This window comes from Hippoglossus hippoglossus, chromosome 17, assembly GCF_009819705.1.
Source record: "Hippoglossus hippoglossus isolate fHipHip1 chromosome 17, fHipHip1.pri, whole genome shotgun sequence".
Lineage (NCBI taxonomy): Eukaryota > Metazoa > Chordata > Actinopteri > Pleuronectiformes > Pleuronectidae > Hippoglossus > Hippoglossus hippoglossus.
In genome coordinates this window covers 22,118,565-22,135,354 of record NC_047167.1, presented here as the reverse complement: position 1 = coordinate 22,135,354, position 16,790 = coordinate 22,118,565, and the positions used below count along the sequence as shown (strand labels likewise).

Genomic DNA, 16,790 nt, shown 5'->3' with positions numbered 1-16,790 from the left:
CAGTGTCTCAGGGTTAAGCCCATGTAATCCAGAGTAAAAGCAAGATCGGGTTAATGAGCCTGATCCTAGATGAACTCAGACACAACAGCCAGCGGCTCCGTGGCCTCTCTAATCTCTGCGCTGCATCAACAAACACCACTCAGGCTCCGAGCTGATCCTCTTCGAGCCTCTGGGCGTCCAGAGAAGGTCTAATGAGCAAATCAGCATAAAGTTCACCTACATACAGTTCCAGTAAGTTTTGAATGACGTCTGCACAGTTCTGTAGCGTCGGTCAACTGGTGGAGATCTGGATTTTTAAATATAAACAGGCAGCATTTGGCTTCTGGTGTTTTTCTTTAGTGCTAAACATTAGTGTCGAGGCGTAATGTGTGAAAAGACAAACTCATGTACAAACTCGACCCTATTGTGCTGGATGTTATGAATATCAATTATAATATTACAGGTTTATAATCTACAGGAAAAACAAATCTGAACAAGTCCAAGCATGTGCATGCAAAAACGATTGTTTTCGAAAGAAATAGTTAATTTACGTGCATCAACAGCATCTATTTCCTGATAGTTGGAAGAAGCGCTGTGATCTCAGATTGCACACAGCAGCCCACAGATGGGGCGTTAGCCGCTAGCACAAGTTAGCGAGGCCATCAGTCTTCCTCCGAGCCGTCTATGGGCCTTCGATCAATGGACCTGGATTATCGTTCCTCAGCATCTCGGTTCGTTTTTCACCGTGGAGAGCGGCTCCACCAGCTGCTCCGTCTCTGTCACAGGACGTAGGCCCTGGTTCCACCCCCCCCCCCCCCCCCCCCCCCCGCATCTGATAAGATTACAGAAACTAACCGCCACAGCTGTTTCGTTCAGTGACGACCCGTATCCACGACATCCTCTCGTTTCCTTACTCTGCATTATCCGTGCATCGGTAAATGTTTATTTAACGGGTTGGCGAGCGAGTCGGTGCAACAGAGGCGAGCGATCCCACGACTACACGTTTCTTAATTAATGTTTGATTAAGACGCCGGCTTTTAATTAAAAAGTGGATTATTAATATTGGCAAATGAAGTCGATGGGATATCGCAGAGTACAATGCATGTATTATTAAAAGCGAGGTGTGATCTGGTTTGAATCAACACCCATTAATGTGCATTAGCATCAGAAGATATCCTTTAATTTGAGGAGATGAAATCGACCCTGATGAGGTTTAAGAGAGGCTGGAATGTCTCTGCTGGTTTTAGTCCACGGTCTCGTGCACTGTGCCGCCTGTAGCTCCGGGGCGAGGCTTTCATCCCAGACTCTGAAGTCTGAAACAACAATGTTGCTCTTGTATCCTCAAGGTCGTCCCACTTGTAACCACTCGCCACAAGGGCCCTCGTCACCAAACAGACACAGGGTCCTCTTGAGTCCTTCCACTTCGTAGGCGTCTGCTCGGATGGTGTTTGTGGGCCAGCTGGTGGCCGGTGGGCTCGTCTCCAGCTGTGTCTCTTTTTTACTGCCTGAAGCTGTGTGGTCGTCCTCAGCTCTGCGTTGATTTCAAGGGCACATTGATCCACTGAAAACTCGCCCAGTCCTCTCAATGAGTGACCGGTTGTTAGGTGTCAGCCCCGCCTACAGTTGGTGTGATGTTCCTGTAGGCATGGGAAGAGCAGCCTGCGTGAATGAGGCCATTCATTTACAATCCACAGGATTAGAGCTCTGTCCGTCAGCTGCCTCTGTCACTTACTGTGCATCAGCCTTCAGAGGCCTTCCCCTCTGTCTGCTGGCCTGAGATCCGACACAGTTTGGAAGTGACAGCACAGATCTGATAAATCCTATTAGTCTGGAGTTCAGGGGCCAATTTGGACCCAGTTCCTCCTCGACGCCGGATGAAGCCAAATCTTCCGATCGCTGTCTGTAATTGCTTCGATCTTGCTCTCAGTGTTTAGGCTATTTGAAAATCCCTGTGATTTACCGTGCGGCTTCAGATCATGTTGTAGCTTTGTGGTTCTTGTGAATGAAGTCTGACCACAATGTCTGTATTTATAAATCCTCGAGAGAACCTTCCTCTCCGGGCCTGAAGGATGATTCCTGCAGCCCAGGTTTTGAAATGTGTAATTCTGGTCATCAGTCCCGTCAGAAATAGTAACACTCTTCTCATTCTTTGAATTTCTCAAATCTACGATCATGGCAATATGAGACGTTGAACAAGAAAACAAAGGGGCATTTAGAGAGGGAATAACTCCACCGAGGGGCAATGTGTGAATCCCCTTTGTGAAGCCACTTTAAAATTCACTAGATCCATGTTTTTATTTGTATCTGCACCAAATATTAGTCTCCTAAACAGGCCTGATTTCAAGATCCCTTAATTATTCTTTGAAAAATCTACACACCACATCCTTCCAACAGGTTCTGTGGTCATTTGTCCAGTAGTTTTTGCAAAATCCTGCTAAAAAACAACCTTCTTTAATTATAAAACTGTCCCTGTACTAGGCTGTTATAAGCATCCATTACAGTTTATAAACGGACTTCCTTGTTTTTACTTTTCTCAAATCTTACTCTCTAGAAATCCCTGTTTTCTCCGCGCAGCTGTTAAAACGCAGTGAATCGGTGAAGTTCTTTATTCAACGTCTGCCCACGGCTCAGACGTTACATCTTCCCGGAGCTCCCCTCCTTCCCGAGCTCAATGCCAAGACAGACAGCTTCTCAGGCGGCACGCCCCGACCATGACAGACACGGTGCATCTCGGCGTAAACAGCCTTTCTGGCTGCCCAGTCAGCGAGCCCCGGTCCTTATTGAGTCCCAGAGACACTCCACTCAACAGAACCGCGGTGACCTTTCAGCCTCGTGCAGCAGTGCCAGATATTGAGTGAGCCTGTCCAGAGGATGAAGCTCATCTCAGACTAAATCTCAGCCTGCTGTTTCCCCCCCCCCCCCCCCCCCCCCCCCCCCCCCCCCCCCGTCCCCCAGGGTTCTGTGGCTGTACTGTTGTATTGAAGTGTTGCTTTTTCTCTGGTTGATTTTGTTTTGTTTAGTTTTGTGAAACCAGAGGGTTCATTGAAAATCTTTTCAGCTCCTCTTCTCCTTTGTCTCTGGGGCAGGATTCTGGGTCTATAGGTTTCCTTAATGATGATATACTCCTGATTGCAGGGTGAAGTTTATCTGACGAGCATTGAGCTTAAACTCCGACTGAATCGCTGTGTTTCTCCTCACTGCACCTGATCCATCCATGGGAAACCAGGAATGTTTTCACACCTGAAAGTCTGATCCAGGCTTCATGCGTTTGTTCCGTTGTTTCCATTCGATCTGGTTAGTTTTGGTTTCAAATCGTAATTTAGGCAGCGTGCTAAAGTATTTTGTATAACAGACATACGTCCAAACCATGGTTCAGTTCGATCCAGACACTTTTCCCACTGGTATTTTGGTTCAGTCGAAACAGAAAGAATCTGAAGGTCCTGACCAAACAAGGCAGCTGCAGCGTTTAAGATCCTCGTCTTCCTCTTCCTCTCCCCTCACAGACATGAGCCTCCATGTTCGGCCTGGCATCGAGGCCTTGACCCACAGCCAGAGGGTCACACATGTCCCACGCATCGGGTCAGCTGTGATCTGAGGAGGCCAAGTGGCTGTGTTACATTTCATGGAGATTATCAGAATCACATATGACAGGTTCCTGGTCTTTAATGAGGGCTGACCGGCTCTGGCTTTTCCATTGTGTGTGTGTGTGTGTGTGTGTGTGTGTGTGTGTGTGTGTGTGTGTGTGTGTGTGTGTGTGTGTGTGTGTGTGTGTGTGTGTGTGTGTGTGTGTGTGTGTGTGTGTGTGTGTGTGTGTGTGTGTGTGGAGTCAGTAGCTGCTGGTGCTGCTGTGTTTTAAGGTTAAAACATCATGAACTCACTGTCTGGCTGTTTAGTGACGGACGAAATGAATTCAGGCAGTTATTGTTGTAAATTTGCCTTTGATCGTCATTCTATGATCTCATAGAGACCAATTGTTTTTAAGTCTGTTTTTACTGTTATAACCCAGCGGATTTGAATTATCTGCTTTTTTAAATCGTATCCTTCCACAAATGTAATTAGGAATTATCTGCTGACTCTTGTCGGCTTGAAAAACAGAATCAGGCAGGAAACAGTTGCAGGTTTGACCTTTTTTACGTTTTAGAGATTAGACAGTCCACAGGAATTTCCTGCCAAAGTGAGAAAGTTGAAAAGTCGAGCCCGGAGTCAACGTCCCGTCCCCCCCCCCCCGCTGGTCCTTCTTTCACCGACACTGCTACTCAAAGTGTGTTAATAACTTCCCCCTGTAGGAGGCCATATAATAATTAACACCAACCGGCCTTCTCATCTAAACGTGTATTTCTTTTGGGCCCAGACAACATCTGTACACTGCGTAAGAAATATGCAAGTCAAATAAAACTTATTTAAACAAGTAAATCTACAATAAAGCCAGATGGTTGACGGCTATAAAAAAAATTTGATGTATTTTGTGTGGTTAAAACTTTCTCTCTGAAAACCGTTTTTACCGTCCACGCAGACAGGCATCGTAGTTTCAGCTGCCGTTCTTTCTCTGACGTGATAACTTATCTGTTGCATGTGTTACATTTGTGTGTTTCCACCTCAGATTGACCTAATTCTGTGGGAAACACTGTGAATCCTCTTTTCACAACAGGGACAATAACCAATAATCAGGAATGACAAAGATGAAGTAAAGTTAAAATAGTAAAACAGGAGCCAATGCAAGTCCGAAATGTGGAAAATTAAATTCTTAAGTATTCTTCTTTCTAAACCGATAGTAGTAATAATACTAATACCTGTCATACAATTTAGTTTACGGCTCGAAACTCAAAAGTGTATCGCTATCACTCAGACTTACACAACATCTGCAGATATACAGTCACAGTTGTCGAATGAGCAGCGACATCTGATTTGTTCAGCGCTCCGTGAGAAAGTTGCACTGAAGCCCGGTGTTGTTTGAAGTGAGCACCGCGGGGCTGCAACAGACAATAGCAGCGCGGTGGTTAAATGATACGAGGCCGGCAGGAGGAGGAGGAGGAGGGTGGGGTTGTGGTGCTGCTCACCGTTCACCGCTCGTCTTTGTTCATTGTTGTGAATAATACATCAGAGGCACATTAGTTTGATTCATACGGCTGCTGGCGTCGCTGTGAGCCCACTCCCCGCTCTGCCCTCACTTATCACTCTTTTACCTCCTGTCTGGGTTGAACGTATCTGGGTTGCTCCGCCGCTGCATTTGATCAATTCGTGGACAAAAGCACGTTGGTCTTTAAAGAACTTGGTCCTTCGGGCCATTTCCGCCCGCGCTGATGGAACCAGGTCATTTGTTCACAATGGACCACTCACACTCATCTGTCCCCCACCCCCCTCTCTCCCTCCCTCCTCTCTTTTGTCTCCGCAGTAGCCGGTTAGCCCCCAGCAACCACGACCGGATACAGAGGCTGAGGCAGGAGTTCCAGCAGGCCCAGGGCGTCCCGGACGACCCCGACGACCGCAGGAGGACCTACAGCTTCGAGCAGCAGTGGGTGAGTGTCTGAAACGATCGGAGCCTCAAATCCGCTGCTGGCCGGAGAGGAGGGGCCGTAAAACTCTTAATGTCCCGAGACGACCTGGTCCCCTTCCGACTTGACTTCCAACACTAGCCCGAGGACAACCTGGAGTGTGGTGCTAACCGTCACTAACCCCACTACTAGCAGCCATGAACAAGACTGATGATAACATCGCCCTGTCCTTCTCGTTAGGACGACCATTAATGCTACCGCTAACACCCCCCCGCCCCCCCCTCCCCCCCACTCAAATGTCCATCCACCTGCATGCAGGGGTCTCTGCACGTCCTGATCCGACCGTCACTAACCCCACCCACCTGTCACCACCCACTGTACTCATCCATCATCCCCTTCATGTGTGTGTCCGTCATCCTCATGGACCCGCCCACCGGCACATGGACTCTTGTCTTGTCTCAATTTTTTTAAATCCTGTGTTTTTAACGGTGCCTTTTCTTTTCTTTTTTTTTAAACAGTTTAAATGTCTGAATATTTACATTTTAACCGACGTTTATTTCAATCAGAGCTTCAGTGGATGAGATCAGGGTTAATTAACATCCTGAAGCAAGGGGGGGGGGGGGAGTAATAAGCGAACAAAATCTGAATGCCTTCAACGTTTTTTTTTAAAGGTGATGAAATCGCTTGTGATCTTTTTAGTATTTATTTTAGTCCCAGCTTCACTGCACCGCATCACAAGTGTACTTGGTTTTACATCTTTTTGAGAAAACAAATTACATGAAACCTGTAGAAATGTTTAAAATCATGAATTTGACGTTTTACAACTTTTTCCTAATTGATACCATCTCTGTGTAATGTGTATTATTTTATTGTGTCGCACACACAAAAGGATGAATCACCACAATATCCTTGTGTCTGCTTTGAGACAACACACGTTTTTTGTTGATTTCACACATGTTCTATCACAAGGTTTTTATAACACAAACATATCATGGCACAGGACATATTATTCAGCTTTGGTGCGACGCAGCATCAATCATCCATGTTCTCTGCACGAGGTCGTTCTACACACACACTTGTGTTTTTGTATATTTCTGTATGAACTCTTTTTACTGCTGGTGTCTGCACCATATTTTCCCACTGTAGCTTTGCCCAGTCTTTGGTGTGCATCGGGAGAATTAGCTCCTATGATAAAGTGAGAGCGAGCGAAACCAAATCCCTCTTGTGCTCTCTGGCCTTTTTTCTTTTTTTTCTAGCTGATGAACTCAATAAAAAAAATGTATAGATTTGTTTTTGAATCTGATTTGGCAGCGTTCACCGGAGTCGTGCGTTTTAATGGGATCCACGGACTGGCGCACATTCCGGGGAAGCATTGTAGAGCTTAAGCGGGACAGTGTGGGAAAGAAGAGCGCAAGGTCACGTCCCCCTTTGTCTCCGAACAACCAAGCGTGCTCTCGGTTCAAGAGCTCGACAAAACTGCAGCTTTCTTTGTTTGTTTACATCAACTGTAGCATGTTTGCTATTGTTGCCAGTTTTATTTTCCCATGAAAGCTCAGTAGTAGATTATAAACCCTCTTAACATTCTCCGGCTTCCTCGTGGGAGCTATTTACTAGAATCCTTTTTTTTAGGAGTCAGGATCCAGGAAATATTCAAATTAAATAGGAAAAATCAAATGTTATGAGGTAATACATTTTCCTAACCTTGTTTTTAAGTTGATCTTGTTTTCCTGGTTCTTCCAGGAACATTTTAAAGCTTTATCCACTTGTCAATGGTCAAGTCATGTGCGTTTGTAGGTGTGTTAGTATGGACGGGAACATTTGGAGCTTTTAAAACTAAATAGTCTTTTATAGATGAAGCCTCTGTCTGAAGAACCCTCTTGTTAAACCTGCTTTACTTTGTCAGAGAACCGCTCACACCTGTAATGGGAGGATATTAGACACCAGTCGCCCATATGGAAAACAGGAGGATGTGTCTTTGAAATTAAATTACCTCCTCTTTGCATATATTACATTTCGTTGCTTCATCTGAGTGATGTGCTGCAAAACCTCAAGGAGCCGGTGTCCTTTCTCTTAATTCACCTACAACTTCCAGCCTCTGCCAGGAACAGCTCATATTCTTATGTTGCTATTTACATGGCAGGAAAACGCTTGTAAGAATCAAACAGACTTTAACGTGTTCGTCCTGATTGCTTCACCTCGGGCTCGTTCTATATCAAAATGTTTGTGCACCGGGCTTCGATGTACGTTTTCTCTCAGTTGGTGGAATGTCCTTCTCAGCTTCCATAGTGGCAAAGCTCCTCTGCACCGTTTTCGTTCTGTCAGGGCCGAGCGCGGCCGAGACGTGACAGGCTAGCTGCTGCATTACGCAAATGTGTTTTTTTCTGTGGCACTTTGCAGACATCGTACATAAACAAAGAAGAACCTATATGACACTCTAGAGGAAAGAAAAACTAAAATAGCATCATGTGTCTGCTTTAAAAAACACAATAATGAGTTGCAGCCCTCATCCATTCATACTCTCCTGCTCACACGGGGAGTTGAGCCTGTTAGTGTCGCACCAATTAGACGAGTGTCTCTGAACGGCCCATATGGAAACACTCACCATGTGGTTGTGCACGTTTGGGAGTTGGACCGTCGGCCTCCGGCTCACCTCCTCATCTCACACCTGCGGTGAAACAGAGTTGAATCCGTCACAAGTTCATTCCATCCCACAATCTGCTCCCCTCTGTGATTCATTTGTCCAATTACCCGGCTTCGGCTCGGACTGTTTCCTTACAGCCGTCCCCTGTTTAGCCGCATGCGTAAAGTCAATATCTCCTCTTAGCCATGGGAGCCTTCCTGTTCTCTTTTACCATAGTTTGGGGAGCAGCGGAGGATTGTGGGTAGCGCGGTCTAATTCCATCAGGATGAGTGATGCGCGCTCGCCCAGCCGCTCCGCGCCCGAGCTTTATTGCTCTCATTTATACCACTGTGGGGAAAGAGGAGTTCACTCAATTGATGTTGGGGCATAATATTGCCTCTTGTATTTTACTGCAACATTTTAATGCTGCTATTATCTGGATTCCTTGAGGGTGTTCCCCCCCCCCCCCTCCACCGTCACCGTGTTCCGGCAGATGAGCCGACATTCCCAGGAAAACTCTCCAGTGAAAGATATTGGGACTGTAATTTACCCGCGGGCAATTATTAAATCAGATATGGAATAAGCGGTGCGTGGGCGCTCCAAACCCCCCCACCCCTCCCCCCGCCCTCTGTCAGTGTTCTGCCAGCCCGTCCTCGTTGTCGGCCGAGCTGCCAGGCAACGCCAATCAATCCCAGAGATGATTGCCTCGGCTTCATTTGGTTTAAAGGGGAGTTTCTCTTCAGCGCTCTTAATCGTTTTATGGCCTCCCCGCCAACTGACGTCCACAGCGCTCCCACCAGACTCTCAATACGTTGCACGGCCATAAACGTAATTAGTTTGGCTTTGTGTTCACAACTGATCCGCGCATGGTTATTGCACCCGCACCACTAATGAACATCGGGGGAGCGGAAGGAGCTGTGGTGCGAGGAGTGTGGGCTCGACTTCGAGGTGGTGCTCCGCTGCTGGGAAACATTAGACTAAACTGTGTGTGTGTGCACATCTATCATCTCTGTGTTCGTAACGACCAGATTCTAAAGAGCAGTAAAGAGACAAACCACTTCAAGAATCAGATATTCGCCGCCCCCCCCCCATCCCTGAATTAACCAATCGCCTGAAACCTTAACTTTAGGCAAAGTCCCCCAAAACCTGCAGGTTTTTATTCCCCCAGTGACCAGTGACTCCATCCTCTACATTGGAACCTGGAGGTGTTTTCCAAGATGGCTGCCAATGGGGAGTCTCTCCTGTGAGGACTTTGATGAGGTGAACAGTTGAGATGACCGAGGTTTGGGTGAAGGAGCGAGGAGATGTTCGTCGAATTGCTAAACAACATCGGGACAACATCTCGTTCCACATCTGTCCAACATCTCAATTAGGGAGGAACGTCCACTTCAGGGACCAGGACACAGAGCTGCATCCACTCTAATATATTCAATCATATGTTCTAGTGTTTGAAATGGTGGTTTAAACTAAAACAATCTCCGTCCATACTAACACACCTGAAAACAATATCACATGACTTCAGGTACACGGGGCTTGTAAACAGGAATTTGGGGGGGGGGGGGGTTGTGGGACGGTCACTGGTCATCCGGCCGAGTTGTCGTCGTCTCCTTCATTAACATCCACTAACATCCATCATGTCTCATCACTGTAACCCTGCTCTGAGTCTCCAGCATGTCCCCCCCCCCCCTCACTGTCCCCTCCCCCCCGCTGTCTGTGTGTGACTCACCTTCACTCTGACCTGAGAGGAGACGAGCTCAGGCTGCGTCCGCCCGACTGACGGCTGGTGAGTGTTTGTGGTTTGGACCCTGGGGAGGATGGAGGGGGGGGGGACTTTGGGAGGTATCAGGTGACTTCTGTCGGTTTGTATTGGGCCACTGTCTAAAAATCCAGACTCCTGTGGTTGTGGTGATTTTTTTTTTTTTTTACCTGAGAGATCAAGTTTTACTTTCTATATTTTCATATGGGATGTTTGTTCTTTATCGGTTGTGAAAAGTTAGATTTAGTCATTTTCCTGGTGGTCAAACCTGCTCCATAATTTCTCAAAATATAAATATTCTGTAATATTTAACATTTACATGATTTTAAGCTTTTTTTTTTTTATAGTTTTTGCAAAATATATTTCTAATTAGAATATTTGAGGTTGATTTAACTTGACATTTAATTGTGTTGCTGCTTTTTAAACTCTTTCTATATGTTTTTCTACAACTTGTAACTGAATTAGACAAACACACATATTTTTTATGGCTCAGTTCCTTCAACTAAAACTAGACAGGATTTTTTTTTTTAAATCACCATAACTGGCTGCTGGGAATAAGAAAATGCTTTTATTTACAATTGAATCTGTATATTTTATCATCAGTGTGTTTTATTAATGTCAGAGTTTGTTTGATGGAATGTGGCTTTCAAATAATAATGATTATTAATGTTACACAGCGCAGGGTATATTACATATTGAATGTTCTGGAGGATTAATTACATATGAGCGACGGAGTGATTGGCTTAATTCACATGAGATTACACACGTCGGAGTGTTGGCACCTGTAGAACCTCCCGTCAGGCATTTACCCTGCGTTAGCGCCGCAGGCACTTCGGCGTCCTGAATGTTTCACGGAACACAGAAGAGTCGTCGGTATTTATTTAACCGTGCGGAGTGCGGGGGTCCCTGCGGCCCGAGAGTCGCATCCGCTGCACGAGAGCTCAGAGTCCACGGTCACCAGGACGGTTCCTTGTGCCGCCGGAGACGCGGCTCTTTAAAGGAGCCGCTTCACCCTTGCCTGCTGTGACATGTGGCCACGCAGGCAGTTCAGAGACGTGGGTCGATCTCTGCAGCCGCTCCACTGCGATGGAGATGAATGGAATTCTTTGTTTGTGGCGCTCACAGCAATGAAAACCATGCACAGTTAATACTGTGGAATATCCTTCCGGCCCTTTGATAATGGATTTACACGGCGTTTTTTTTTTTTTAACAGATTGACGCACTTAAAGATTAAAGGAGACGTATGATGCTTGTTGAATAGGTTCTTTTCTGTTCTGCAGTTAAAAAAAAGGGTTAGCCTCTCAGTTGTGTAATTAGTTAGTTGTATAGTTCCACATATTGTGTAGCTAATCTGACACGAGCTGCGTTCAGACACATCACAACAAAACGTTTATTTAAACAGCCCGTTGTGATTAAAGACTCTAAATAAAGATGGACGCCGTGACGCCTTCCAGATGTGAAGCCAAAGCATCTCGATTGCCTCCTCCATGTTAGCAGATGGGGCATTGACCATAATAAAAGGTCGAAGAACACGTTAAATGCGTTTACACTGATTTCATCGGACAGCGTTTCGGTCCCGTGTGGATTATTATCAAAGTACAGTCGGCAGACAAACACGTAAATGAATGTGTCGGATGATTCCCGTATTGATTGTGGCCATGCTGCTGATGATGATGATGCTCACACTGGGAGCGACAAATAACCCAGACGCCATCTCGCTGCTTCCAGTCGAACGCCAGCAGCAGCAGCAACGGCCCGGGCGGGTACAGCAGCCAGCCGGGACGCCACTCGGTGTCGGTCGAGGTTCAGATGCAGCGGCAGAGGCAGGAGGAGAGAGACTCGTTCGCCCAGGCACAGCGACAGTACAGCTCCCTTCCGAGGTAAGAGGGAACGAGTGTGTGTGTGTGTGTGTGTGTGTGTGTGTGTGTGTGTGTGTGTGTGTGTGTGTGTGTGTGTGTGTGTGTGTGTGTGTGTGTGTGTGTGTGTGTGTGTGTGTGTGTGTGTGTGTGTGCACGCTCGTTTACTCCTGTCTGATTATGTCAGATTCATTGTTATGGCCTTGTGACAGTAATGATGGCAGATTGTAAATGTGCAACATCTAAGTAAGAAAAAGGGGCAGAGGTGTGTGTCAGTTCCAGACCACACACACACACACACACACAGACACACACACACACAGCCTCAGAATGGACGGATCATGTTACCCACTCCCACAGATGTGACATGATTGCTTTCCTCTCTCTTAATGTAATTCCCTTTGATCTGCATGATATGACTGCCTGTTGTTCCAGGAAGCGCTGGGACATGTGTGTCTGTGTGTGTGTCTGTGCATGTGTGTGTGTGTCTGTGTGTGTGTCTGTGCGTGTGTGTGTGGTTGAGGGTAATGGGTGACATTTCTCTCCTGATGAGTAAGCATTAGATTGTTGACGGTTGTGGGAGTGTTGGTTACACAAAGTTCACATTTGACCTTTTAGAGGGAACATTTCAAAAGAGAAACAACGTTTATTTTGAAAATCAATAGAAAGACAAAGATACAACTTGTGTAGTTGTGAAGTAAACACTCTCGTACAAGTGGTGAATGTTTTTATGAAGAGCTTTTCTGGTCGTATTGACCTTTCAAAGCCCGTTCACACAGAAGGTCGGCACAATTTGGAGTTAAGTTGTCTAAGGACCTGATGAGCCGGGGATCGAACCACCGACCTTTTACTTAGTGGACAACTTTCTCTACCTCCCAAGCCCCCCCCCCAAAAAAAATAGCATTGTTTATCATTAAGACATCTTTACAGTTCACTTTTTACTTATTTTGTATATTTCAGATTAAAATCTCATTACTTCACCTAGTAAAAGAATATTTAATATTAATATTATAAGCAGCATACAAACTAAAATAATAAAGGTTTTTTAGCACTTCATGTGTAGGTTTATGCAATAATGGAAATTAAAGTGTTTAGTAATGCAGAGTATTTATCAACTATTACAATTCCTATATTATTATAACCATGTTTTACTTTATTATCCTTCTATCTGTCAAACAGCAGCTTCCACCTGGATTCCTCACCGGAGGGATTTTAAACAAATACATTTATAAATAATATGCATTAGCTTACCATGTTATTATTATACATTAAATGAATATGTTTATCTGTCTGTGAGTCAACACACTGATAGAGACACTTGTACAGGAGTAATTCTTTATCCTTGATTCATTGTCCTGGAACAAACATTATTCCAAGTCATAAATTTAACCTTGAGACGTTTCTAATTACTCCTTCAAGTCCAAACCCATCTGACCCGTCTGTGCACATCATCAGCTCCCACTCAGACATATACAGCATTAAATACATTATGGTCTATTACTTCCCCGTCGCACTCTAATCCACTGTTACCGACATAAATCCCTTCCTTGATAAATATTGCAGGCGGCTCTGCTGAAAGATTAATGAAGCGCCGTCTCACTCCGGCGGCCAGACGCAACATCCTGTGGCCACGTCGCTGCACTTCTCCACTAATTCCATTAAGAACCCGTTCTGTTTGGATAAAGCCCGGCTGCAGTGTCTTGAGAACACTAACTATTGTTTGACTTAGAGCAAACCATCGCATGAGGTCAGAGGCGGGATGGGACTCGTATGGGCCCCGTGTTGTTCGGGGAGGCTGAAATTCCTGGATGGTGAACGCTGACGTGATTAATGGCAGAAGCATTCCTTTGAGAAGCAGCTTTCATTTTGGATAAAGGTCGGTTTCCGTTCCCCCGAACAAGGAGCAGTGAGCGGGAATCAACCGCCGCTGTTTGCAACGGTGACGGCGGACGAAGCCTCGTGCTCATCACGGAGCGGCCCCATTGATCTCCAGGCCAAAGTGACGCCATCGTAGGAGAACAAACGCCGCTGCAACAGCTGCAGCGGCGTTTGTTCTCACTGGTGTGTGTCTGCACTGGTGTGTGTCTGCACTGGTGTGTGTCTGCACTGGTGTGTGTCTGCAGGCATGTGTGTCACAACCCTGTGTCGATCTGCTCTGAGCCACAACATCTCCCTTTTTCCTTTCAATCTTTTTCTGTCACCTTTACCCCCCCTTCAGTTTTTTTCTTATCATCCGTCACGCTTCACCATGTGCATGTGCACAGAATACAGAAGAGTATACACGCTTCTGTATTTACACACATGTACATGCTCCCCCCCCCCCTCTGCAAAGCGTCAGACTGACACGGGCGATCTGGTTTGCATTTCTCAGCAGGGAGGCAGAGCAGCTTTGGCCTCTTTGTCAACATATGAAATGAAATCAGACGCCGGCGACGCCTGTCTCGGAAAATTGGAATCACTCAACCGTGCGCCAGAATAAACCGGGGCTATATTCTCCTATCTCACCCATCGAGCAGCGTATCCATTCCCAATAGCTTTCGATCTCGGCTGAATGAAAACAAAGGTCTTTCTATTGTCATTAGGGATTTTTCTCGCTTCTTCCAACTCGTAGACAAACACGGGAATAATACGAGCTCTTCACAGCTGGCTGATAAACCTGCTAATTATGCATGGCTCCCAGTCAGAAGCCCATTGATGTTTCTCCGGTGTCGTCGTCGTCTTCTTCTCCGTCTCCGCTCTCGCTTTCTGCCTCCAGATAAACGGGTGGAGCTGCTGGGCTCGGGACACTCATGCATATCATATGGTCTCACACACACACACAGACACACACAGACACACACAAAGGCAGGGCTGCCACAAAGAGGCCAGCCAAGCAGAAATGAGAGGTGATGTCACACATCTGGACGCCACCCCCCTCCTTTCACCTCCCTGTCTTTCTGGTAAAGGGCAGGACAGACCCACAGAAGCATGACAGCCAACTGTGCCTTTAAGACACTTGTGTCAGGTGTCAAATATCAGCCGGGCAAATCCATCGAGGACATCTCTCTTTTTTTTTTTTTTTGTTCGACAGCGAAAGGTCTGCTATTACTTCCTGTCAGATCCAATGGTCGTTGCTGCCTGTCTCCAAATGGGCCTAATGGTCTGGAAGGGGACTTTGACATGGTTAGATTTCCACTGTATGTTGTTACTCTGGCCTGGTCCGTAGCCAGGGGCAGTTTGCGAGCGTGTAATGGTGGTGCCTCGTTTGCAATGAACGTGATGTCTCGGTTGCCATGACACCGTCGCCATAATACTTTTTCTGGCAGAAGAAATCCACATGTTGGTCTGTGTCTCGAGAGGTAACGAGTTTTCAAGAGAACGCTTTGTTGCTGGTGATGTTTCCTTCAGCCGACAAGGTCACAGTTTGTGTGTCTGAGAAATGAAGAATCGGAGAGAATGTGTTGCCACGAGCTCGAAGAATCAGTAAGACTAGACGTTGTTTTCAGTCTGAGTCATATTCTTCTCTTTAGGGCGGAATGGAAGAATAAAACTCGCCCTTCATCAGCTGCATGTTGGTCTGAGTTTACATGACATGATTGTGTAAATGCAGATTGGCGTTCGATCGCCACTCGCCAATCGCTATGTGTGAACTCTTCAAAGACGTGATTCGATGGGGTTTGCCGGCATCTCGTCTCTTCCACTAGGTTTCTAAAAAGGCTAAATATCTGGAAGAATACATGTTAAATGTGCTTTTATGTTTACATTCAAAGCAGCCTTGGTGAGTCTTGTATTTCTCTTTGTTCCAGGCAACCCAGGAAAAACCCCAGCCTCATCTCACAGGACTCGTGGGATAAGGCGTACCCACCCGGAGAGGGCTTCCAGTCAGCCAAGGACAACCCCAGGTACTCCAGCTACCAGGGCTCCAGGAACGGCTACCCGAGCGGCGTCGGCGTCAACGCCAGAGTCCTTCTGGAGGCCCAGGAGCTCCTGAGGCAGGAGCAGCGGCGCAGAGAGCAGGAAGCCAAAGGGAAATTAATGCAGGAGCACACCGGTACCAGCAGCTACGACGGATACTCCACAGCTCACCTGAAGGACCCGGCCTCCCCCAAAGGTCCCTACCGCCATGATGTGCCACCTTCACCTTCACAGTTAGCGAGGCTTAATAGATTGGGGTCAGAGAAAGGACGACTTTTTTATTCATGAGGAGTCTTGTTGGACTAATGGACAAAGAGCCGAGCGGAGAACTTTTGGGCTCAGGAGCTAAAGGGGATTACTTTGAAGAACCTGCAAACGTGGACGCTTCAAATCCTGACAAAGGACAAACTAGAAGTCTCAGCTTAGCGACGATCTTAGAGGTAAACGGCTGTGAAGTGAGCGCAGTCTGTGGGTGTTTGTGTTCAATCCCTTGCTGTGCCGATGACCTATAACCAGTAGCCACTCACCCGACAGACTGGAGACACGCCCAGTGCCTTCTCTGCATTCACAGACACGACGCTCGTTCACACTCGTCCAGGACTCGTTGGAGATCTGGAGCCGTCACGTACTGACAATCAAACGGGCAAACAGGCAAGTGAGAGGTGGTTCTTCTGAGCCCGGGAGGAGGCGTGTGCACCTCTGCACGTGATAAGGTACATGTGTCACCATCCAGTGCGGGTTTCATGCTTTTTACATATGGCTGACTCTTCCCCTCCGGTCACAAATCTCCCTTTGTTCGCTAAAAGTTAAAACTCAGTCGCTGCCGGTTTCTCCGTTCCAGCGTTTTTCTCCTCAGCGATCGGCCTCGCTCACATGAGTCCTCCCAGGGGAGCGGAGGAAACAAGGCTCAGTGTATGAAAGAAGCAGGGCACAGTGTGTGTGTTATTAATAAAAACTCCCCCCCCCCTCCTCCTCCTCCTCCTCATAAATGATTCATATCATGTGTTATCTCCGTGAGGGCGACCCAAGCAGAGAGGGTAGCCAGCTCTGGTCCTCTGCCTGGCCTCCCTGCTCTGCTCTGGGCTCGACACATTGGCCTGCCTGCCTGTCTGGAGCTCTGGCTTCCGTCCTCCTCCTCCTCCTCCTCCTCCTCGTTCATTACGCTCCTTTCTTCTACCGCTCTTCTCCCACCT

The 16,790-nt window shown here is 46.8% G+C and overlaps 1 protein-coding gene and 1 long non-coding RNA gene across 6 annotated transcripts in view; one reads left to right on the top strand and one right to left on the bottom strand.

Annotated features, from left to right (window-relative positions):
• The window catches only part of LOC117778717 (partitioning defective 3 homolog), a 198,154-nt gene extending 181,887 nt beyond the window's left edge, over positions 1-16,267 (top strand). For all 5 annotated transcript variants that reach the window (XM_034614475.1, XM_034614473.1, XM_034614476.1 and 2 more), the window contains 3 exons: positions 5,372-5,495; positions 11,576-11,727; positions 15,489-16,267. In XM_034614475.1, the coding sequence (XP_034470366.1) occupies positions 5,372-5,495; positions 11,576-11,727; positions 15,489-15,885 (673 nt within the window). In that variant the 3' untranslated portion in view covers positions 15,886-16,267. The remainder of the gene's footprint in view (positions 1-5,371; positions 5,496-11,575; positions 11,728-15,488) is intronic.
• Positions 9,239-10,266, bottom strand: LOC117778725. Its single transcript, XR_004616835.1, has 3 exons — positions 10,018-10,266; positions 9,633-9,965; positions 9,239-9,269 (listed from the first exon to the last, which is right to left on the bottom strand). It is a non-coding gene; the product is annotated as an uncharacterized LOC117778725 (long non-coding RNA).
• Positions 16,268-16,790: the final 523 nt, after the last annotated feature.